The following is a 9,225-nucleotide window of genomic DNA, read 5'->3' as shown; positions in this document are numbered from 1 at the left end:
CCATGAAACGCCGATTAGTGATGCTGCGGTGCACGAGTATCTTATTTTGTTTGCTTATATTTATTGTTAATTATGTTTTCCTTGTGGGATGGGTAAGTACTTCTCGTTAATCCCATCATCCCTCCTCCCCCTCTTCTGCCTAACGAGTATAATCTGCCTGGTCTGAATTGACAGAAAGACTACTGATTTTTGGCCTTGCGTCACTCAGGAACAGAACTTTTTTTTTTCATTTTCATATATTAGTTTTCATTTTTTTTGTGAGGGGGGGGGGGGGGGCATGATCTTGAGGCCATGAAACACACACACACACACACACACACACACACACACACACACACACACACACAAAACGTAGGGAGACTGCAATAGGCCTAATGGCCTACACAAGGCAGCTTCAGACTCCCCCCAACTACCACCTGTCATCCTCGTCCATGTAGCTATCAAGTCGACTCTTAAAACAAGCTATCGTCCCTGCAGTCACTATGTGATTGCTGAGTCTATTCCATTCCCCCACCACCCTATTACTAAACCAATGCCTGCCTGTTTCCCTCATAAATCTATACTTTTCTTATTTAAATCCATTACTGCATGTTCTATCCTGCTGGCTAATTCTCAGTACTTTACTTTATCGCCTTTGTTGTAACCCTTGACCCATTTGAATACTTCTATCAGATCTCCCCCACACTCTTCATCTTTCAAGTGAATGTAAGTTGATATGTTTCAGCCTATCTTGATATGGGAGGTTCCTCAGCCCCTGAATCATCTTGGTCATCCTCCTCTGAACTGATTCTAGCAAGTTGATGTCCATTCTGTAGTGTGGGCACCAAAACTGGACAGCATAATCTACGTAAGTGTGGCCTAACTAACGCTAGATAGAGTCTGAGGATGACCTCTGCACTTTTGTTGGTTACCGTCCTGGTAACACACACACACACACACATCAATGCACAAGTTATTATTATTTTCAGGGACTTTTTTTAATGCGTGTATTTGCTTCTTTCTTCTGTTCGTCCGTCTGCCTGTCTCTCTCTCCCTGTTTGCCTGTTTCCTTTGCTCCTCTCATCCTTCCTTCCTTTTTGTCCCTCACATCCCTCTTTCCTCCCTCCAATCCTTCCTTTCCTCTCAACCATCCCGCCCTTTCCGTCTCCTTCACTTATTATTATTATGTTCCATCCTCCTCCTCTCCGATCTTCACTTTCTCCCATACACAGAGGAATTGATAAGGTGATTTTTTTTCTCGTTTTATTTATCTCAACGAAGCAAACAAACGTAAACAAATAAATAGACAAACACATCCCCGACACATATGTCCAAGTACTTTCTTCCTTAACCTTATCTTATACGTTCAATAACAATAAGAGTAACAGACAACTTGTTCGTACCATACCCAAACAGCCACAAACATATAAGCATTCGCCGTTTAGAATCTTGTGAATCTTTTGCGGCTCCTTCTCCGACGCCTTCTTGATCGCGTTCTCCAGCGCCGTGTAGTTCTTGTCGTTGAGGAGGAAGTGGTCCTTCTCGCCCGTGTAGGCCTCCATCATGGGCGCCATCCTGTCGTATATGAACTTGTTGCTCTGCGTTAGTTTCACGATCGTGTCCGCATCCTCCCAAGTCACCTTCCTCTTGGCCTCCACCTTCCGCGCCTCCTCCCGATGCTCCGCGACGTAGGCCATGATGCCCCTCCCCGTCTGCCGTCTCGGGCAAGAATGGGTAGTGCTCCCTCAAGATCTTGTACGGGTCCGTGTTCATTTGTTGGCGCTGGTCAGCGATGTCCCCCCAGTCGATGCGGTGGACCAGGAAGGCTTCCATTATTAGGTATTTGTATATGGCGATGAGCAGCACGAAGAAGACGGACAGGGCCACGCAACAGTTTCTCGCGCCCCTCCCCTTTTTCTCCTCCTTTTTCGTCATCTTTCTGTTCCTGGGGGCTTGAGGAGGATCCATTCTGCGAGGCGAGGAGGCGACGATGTGTGTGCGCTGTGTCTGGGCGTCTGGCTGTATGAGCGAATCAGTCACCGCGCGGGTCGCCTTTTATCCCCAGCCGAGAGCGCAGTTTTTCCTCCTATATTCGTTTACTTTTTGGGGCGTAGTCCTGAGGCCATGAAACGCCGATTAGTGATGCTGCGGTGCACGAGTATCTTAATTTGTTTGCTTATATTTATTGTTAATTATGTTTTCCTTGTGGGATGGGTAAGTACTTCTCGTTAATCCCATCATCCCTCCTCCCCCTCTTCTGCCTAACGAGTACAACCTGCCTGGTCTGAATTGAGAGAAAGACTACTGATTTTTGGCCTTGCGTCACTCAGGAACAGAGAACATTTTTTTTCATTTTCATATATTAGTTTTTTTTTTTTGCGTGTGTGTGTGTGGGGGGGGGGGGGGAGGCGTGATCTTAAGGCCATGAAACGCCGATTAGTGGTGCTGCGGCCTACGATTATCTTATTTTGTTGTTTTTTATGTGTTTTCTTGTTGATTTCAGATTCGTTATTGCTGCATATGTATTTCTTTTCTTTTTTTATATATTCCCTGCAGTTATCGTGAGCCTCTTTCCTTACACCCTAATTGTTTGGTCAGAATGGAGACAGACTACTTGTTAATGGCCTTACGAATCTCAGGAACAACGGACACCCTCCCTTGGGCCTGCCTCGAGCACTGAGCTGCCTTTGCACACTCAACCCACGCCAAAGGTCACCCCAAGCTGGAAGACACTGGAGCTGCTGTTTAGTTTAGGTGTAAATGATTTCTGGGGTTATGAAGCAGGGGAATGGTACGAGCTGGTTCCATGAGTGACGTTATAATACTAGAGTACAGAGACGCCGTGGGTACGTTTATGTTTGTACTGGAAGAGCTTGCGTTGGTGAAGGCTGTGTGTGATTGAGACCATTGATTATGTGAGGTTGGAGAAGATGGTTGCTGGTCACTACCTTGACTTAATAATATGTGAACATGAATAATATTGATAATAGTAATAATAATAATAATGATAATAATAATAACAGCAACAATAACAGTGGTAGTTAATTCTGTGATATGTTATGATTTATATTTTGTTTATTATTTTCTGCCATGAAGCAAACTGAAAAAAAAATACATATTCACACCAAAGAGAAAAGAATAATGATAATGATGATGATAATAATAATAATAATAATAATAATAATAATAATAATAATAATAATAATAATAATAATAATAATGGATACATACAGGTGACATGGAAAAATAGTTTAGGTTCATTAACTTCATTGCACCATACAGACGATCGTTGGACCTCACAGCCAGAAGTAACACCTGACCCCCTTCTCAATCACTGCAAGGGCGGGGAAGGATCAGGCAGGTAGCGCTAAGTCGGGTCACGATAGAGGGCGAGGCGGAGCGGGGCAGGGTTGGGCAGTGCAGGCCGGGGCGGTACCGGATTAAGTATATGAGGACCAGATATGACCTACACCTGATCCTTCACTCCCCACGCGTCAGGTCAGGTGGGTGGAGGGGCGGCGGGTGTGGCAAGGGCAAGGAGCTGACGTGTATATAAGGGGAAGATTTGGGGAACGGAAACAGTAACCCACTCATCCTCTTCCTCAACACGCCGCGCTCTCCACCGCCGCCATGGGTAAGGCAGTGAAGGCGGTCATCATCCTCGTCGTCTTGGCCACCGTAATTGGACTCTGCAGACCGGCTACCTCGATATCTTACAAGAGCATGAACAGAGTCTCGCGTCACAGTGTTAATGTGGAGACAGAAAAGTGGGAAGATGTGGAAGGTGGAGAGCTGATGACGCCGAGACTGACCTCCGCCTCCCACAACAATAAGAGGGATACGAGAGAGAAAGCCCTGCACTCCGCCCTGAAGAAGGAACGGGTCGCTCCGCAGAACGAAATAAACAAGAACGAGAACGACAAAGCAGCGGAGCATCCCATCCACATGAGGAAGGTCGTAATGCGCATCGCTGATTGGATCCTCAGTTGGGGAAACGCACTGAAGAACGACCCAACAGCACAACATCTTCCATCGGGTCACGCACAGGATAAAGGCAGCTTGAAGAAGGACGCAGCGAGACAACACACGAACAATATGACCTTCGCCGAGTGGATCACCAAGAACAAAGGCAGTCTGGTGCATGGGCTGAATGGCAGTTTCATGGGTGGCTTTGCGCCGGTGATGGAGAACGGCGACTCCTTGCCCTCATACAAACCATCGAGCCATACGCACATGGAGAAAGGCAGCCTGAAGAACGACGCAGCAGCACCCCCCACCGCTGAGAAGAAGAACGACGCAACAGTACTCCGCGCCGCTGAGAACAACGCAGCAACAGTACTCCGCGCCGCTGAGAAGAAGAACACGTCAACAGTACTCCGCGCCGCTGAGAAGAAGAACACAGCAACAGTACTCCGCGCCGCTGAGAAGAAGAACACAGCAACAGTACTCCGCGCCGCTGAGAAGAACACGTCAACAGTACTCCGCGCCGCTGAGAAGAAGAACACAGCAACAGTACTCCGCGCCGCTGAGAAGAACACAGCAACAGTACTCCGCGCCGCTGGGAAGAACAACGCAGCAACAGTACTCCGCGCCGCTGAGAAGAAGAACACAGCAACAGTACTCCGCGCCGCTGAGAAGAAGAACACAGCAACAGTACTCCGCGCCGCTGAGAAGAAGAACACAGCAACAGTACTCCGCGCCGCTGAGAAGAAGAACACAGCAACAGTACTCCGCGCCGCTGAGAAGAAGAACACAGCAACAGTACTCCGCGCCGCTGAGAAGAAGAACACAGCAACAGTACTCCGCGCCGCTGAGAAGAACACACCAGCAGTATTCCGCGCCGCTGAGAACACAGCAACAGTACTCCGCGCCGCTGAGAAGAACACACCAGCAGTATTCCGCGCCGCTGAGAAGAACACACCAGCAGTATTCCGCGCCGCTGAGAACACACCAGCAGTATTCCGCGCCGCTGAGAACACAGCAACAGTACTCCGCGCCGCTGAGAAGAACACACCAGCAGTATTCCGCGCCGCTGAGAAGAACCCACCAGCAGGATGCCGCGCCGCTGAGAACACAGCAACAGTACTCCGCGCCGCTGAGAAGAACACACCAGCAGTATTCCGCGCCGCTGAGAAGAACACAGCAACAGTACTCCGCGCCGCTGAGAAGAAGAACACAGCAACAGTACTCCGCGCCGCTGGGAAGAAGAACACAGCAACAGTACTCCGCGCCGCTGGGAAGAAGAACACACCAGCAGTATTCCGTGTCGCTGAGAAGAAGAACACAGCAACAGTACTCCGCGCCGCTGAGAAGAAGAACACATCATCAGTACTCCGCGCCGCTGAGAAGAAGAACACAGCAACAGTATTCCGCGCCGCTGGGAAGAAGAACACATCATCAGTACTCCGCGCCGCTGAGAAGAAGAACACAGCAACAGTACTCCGCGCCGCTAAGAAGAACGACGCAGCAACATCACACGCCGAAAACGAGAAGAACGACGCAGCAACACTAGAGAAGAACGCCACGACGCACGACGATTTGTGATGCTGAACAAGAACGAGAAGGACGGACTGATGAAGGAGATATTTAGCTTGTGTGTCTTTATTTATTTATTTTTATCTTCTTACTGTATTGCATAGTGTATTTACAGATTATGAATAAAATGATAGAAGATGTTTTGATCTTTTACATTACCTTGTTTTGTAGTTTTAAGTAAGATTAAACACACTGACGTGAAGACAACGATGGTAATGTTCAATAACCGGTTGACAGGATGAAGAAATTATTATCAAAGACACTTGAAACAAAGAAATATACATACCAAAGACTAGAGTGCAAACCAGCCCACGAAAATAAATCCGAATAAGGATGGGCAAAAAAAATGATAGCAATGTCTAGCCTATAGCCTGCCCCTCTAACTAAAAAAAATATATATATACATTCATTGTGTTCTGACAGTCTTAATATACGATTCAGAAACGTGGCGTCTCAAAAGATATAGAGGAAAAGTTGTGAGTAAGAGGGATGGAGAAAAAGACTTAGTATACCGGTGACATATGAAGGGAACAGAGGGGTTGAAGGTATACTAATCTAGGTGACGGGGGACTCCAGACAGGTGCACGTGAGAACACCTTGATGAGGGGATTTGGGAGGTGAGCTGGCAGGTGGAGAGGAGAGGGTGGGTGGGTAAGGCGGGGAGGAAGATACGGATGAGTGGAAGAACATCAAGGGAGGAGAGAGAGGTTACGCATTTGTCACCACTATGGTCTTGTAAGTGACATTTCTCTGGTCTTTTGCTTAACTTTTTTTTTACTGCTCTCTCTCTCTCCTTATAAGTCTCGTCTCCATTGCATCATACTCAGTTCGCCTACTACCTACAGACCAAATTGGGAGACTATGCATTCTTCTCCTGCATTTAACGCTATATAGAATCTCCCGGCACTGACAGATCTGCTAAGGAAAGATAGTAAAGATATCCCTCATATACGGGTAATGGTTATAAAGGATGGTAGGAGAGGGGGAGAGGATAACTACCAATGTTTTTCTTGTTGGTTCTTACTTATTCACTGTGTACTTCGGCGTTTGGTGTGAGTATATTATGAATTATCTTGTGTTATGTTTCTGCATTTATTCGATCCTATCCCTGGGACGTGTCTGGACAATGTAAAGCGTTGGAACATGGGGGGAAAGGGGGGACCTAACTAGCACGAGTCGTGAGGTGAGGCGGGGAGGTGCGCGCGCTGCCCACCCACCCGCGCCGCCTCGCCTCCCTGCAACGCCGCCAGACCCTCGACATCATACGATTATAAAGCTCATACTTTTATCAAATGCTTCTTATGAGACTCTTGACCCCTCCAACGCTATTTTGTATACGTAGGGCTTGCGTGAACATGATGAAATTAAGCGTGAGGTAGTGTTACCGTTTGGAATGAATAGTGAATCGTTTTTAAAATGAAAATATACAGCCTATTCCTTCCTCCTCTGTCACTCCTCACCTGTTGTCTCCTGCCGCTGGGTCCTGGCTCGTCATCTTCGTCCTCGTCCTTCTCCGGCACCCACGTCACCATTATCAAGCACCACCCATGTCCTCGTCCTCAGTTTCACCGCGCAACACACACACAACATGACAGACTCGCCCCAGGGACATGATCGTAAGTAAGCGGTGATTTATTTTGGCAAGTTAGGTCTACTTGCATTGTTTCCGCCGCTGCCAATCCCTCGTCTTCTTATATAGAGACTTTTTAGTGATATTCCATTGATTTCTAACGCTATTTTGTAGACGTGTGGTTCGCTTGGACATAATAACAGTAAGCTTAAGGAAGTATAACCGTCTCGAATGACCAGTGTATAGTTTAGTGTAGGGAAAGTAGGCGGTGGTTAATTTTTGGGAGTTACTAGCATTTGTTTCCTCCGCTGCCAAACCCTCACCGTCGTATCAGGCAACTCTTAGTGCTACCCCGTTGAATCCTAACACTGTGTTTATGCTTATGAGTCAAAAGAACGCGGTTAAAATAAGACAGGGAGGGATATTGAAGCACCTTATCTATATAGTAATTCGTTATCTGAAGCGCAAGTCAGTGGCAGTTGGTTCCGGTCTGTCGTGACGTCATTTCAACTTCTCGTTTGGAATTATCGCTTTTATTTATTTCACACTTAACCTCGATGCTGAAACAACGAAGGAACTTATTAATACATTACTTCCATTCCTTTAGGTTTGGTGTGACACGTATATTCGTGATGACGTGATCGAGGTTTTAGCTCACACTACGATAACTTGTACCTGGAAAGGGGGTGAGAGGGAGGGGGAGGGGGAGGAGCAACAGGCAGACCTCACTCAATCAGTTCAAACGTAGCGGGGGGCGGCGGGCAAGTTTTTTTGTGCGTTTGTGCGGTGTAACAGAGGATAAGGACATGGTCGGTGCTTGAAACTGGTGACGACGTGCCCAGGGAAGGACGAGGACGAAGGTGACGAGCCAGGTGAAAACAGGTGAGCTTGAGTCTGAAGGTGGCGGAGGAGGTGAAGGCGGAGAGGTATTGGATCATTCTTAAACCTACATACATTTGACAAGGCTTTCGTAGGATTGGTGGGCATTTCCATGGGTAGTTTTAGGACCCTGGTGGTAGTTTGACAACGTTTCTGCATCATGAACGTAAAGAAACACTCATTAGAACGCGTTTAATCTCTTTTTTTTTTAACCTTTAGAATTGATTAATGTAAGAGAAAGTAGCGTTTAAGAAATAAAAATACCAACCGATCATATCCGTTAAGAGGCGAGGAAGGGTTGCCGTGTGTGTGTGTGTGTGTGTGTGTGTGTGTGTGTGTGTGTGTGTGTGTGTGTGTGTCCCGGTAATTAAAGCCATGTCATTAGTAAGGGTTTATCTTAATGCTTATTGATGACTCATTTCGCCTCGACATCTGGCAGCCTCCGCTTTTGATTGGAGATGATTAGGAACCCATTGATCTGACCTGTGCTCGGCTGGTCTTGGGTGTAATGAGATGTTTGATGGGAGAGGAGGAGGAGGAGGAGAGAGAAAGAGAGGAGCAGGGGGAGAGAAAGAGATGGAGGGGAGAGGAGGAGGGAGAGAGAGGGAAGGGAAAGGTAGATTAAGGAGGGAGTGGAGGAGGCGGGGCAATAAGGAAACTGCCTCTGATTGAAGTTAAATGAAATGGTTGCTTGAAGAGGAGGAGGAGGTAGAGGAAGAGGAGGAAATAAGACCACGAGGAAGGGAATACGATGATGACACATTTACATTTTGATTCACATATTACCTGAGCTGTACAGAGGGACGAGAGTGGGTGGGAGGAGGAGGAGGAGGAGGTGGAGAGAGGGAGAGAGACGCGGTAGTTATGAGGATGGTGTCTACATTATTTTTTTTCCTTGTGTGTGTGTATGTGTGTGTGTGTGTGTATATATATATATTTACATCCTGTGTACTTTGACGTTTGGTGCGATTTGTTTATGTTACGAATGATTTTGTGTTTTGTTTTTGCGGGTAACTTAATTTCATTCCTTCCTTCCTCTCGCCAACTTCTGCATCTCTCCCTCTCTCTCTCTCCCTTCTCTTCCTTCTCCTCATCTTTCTCTTCTTGCTTCAACACGATCTTATCCCCCCCTCCCCCCCTTCTCACCAACTCTCCCTCCCTTCGCCTCCTCCTCTTCTTTCTCCTCTTCCTCCTCCTTCCTTCATCCACGCCTGTACCCTCTCTCCCTCCCTCCTTTCTCCTCCTCCTCTTCCTTGGCCATT

At 47.2% G+C, this 9,225-nt stretch overlaps 1 protein-coding gene across 1 annotated transcript; it reads left to right on the top strand.

Moving 5' to 3' along the window:
* Positions 1-4,074: 4,074 nt before the first annotated feature.
* On the top strand, positions 4,075-5,491 carry LOC126980784 (uncharacterized protein C2orf16-like). Its single transcript, XM_050831067.1, has 2 exons — positions 4,075-4,181; positions 4,375-5,491. The coding sequence occupies exons 1-2, from the start codon at positions 4,075-4,077 to the stop codon at positions 5,489-5,491; spliced, it is 1,224 nt and encodes a 407-aa protein (XP_050687024.1).
* The last annotated feature ends 3,734 nt before the right edge of the window (positions 5,492-9,225 follow it).

This window comes from Eriocheir sinensis, chromosome 45, assembly GCF_024679095.1.
Source record: "Eriocheir sinensis breed Jianghai 21 chromosome 45, ASM2467909v1, whole genome shotgun sequence".
NCBI lineage: Eukaryota > Metazoa > Arthropoda > Malacostraca > Decapoda > Varunidae > Eriocheir > Eriocheir sinensis.
Note: the sequence above shows the minus strand (reverse complement) of the source record. Positions and strands in the feature narration are given on the sequence as shown.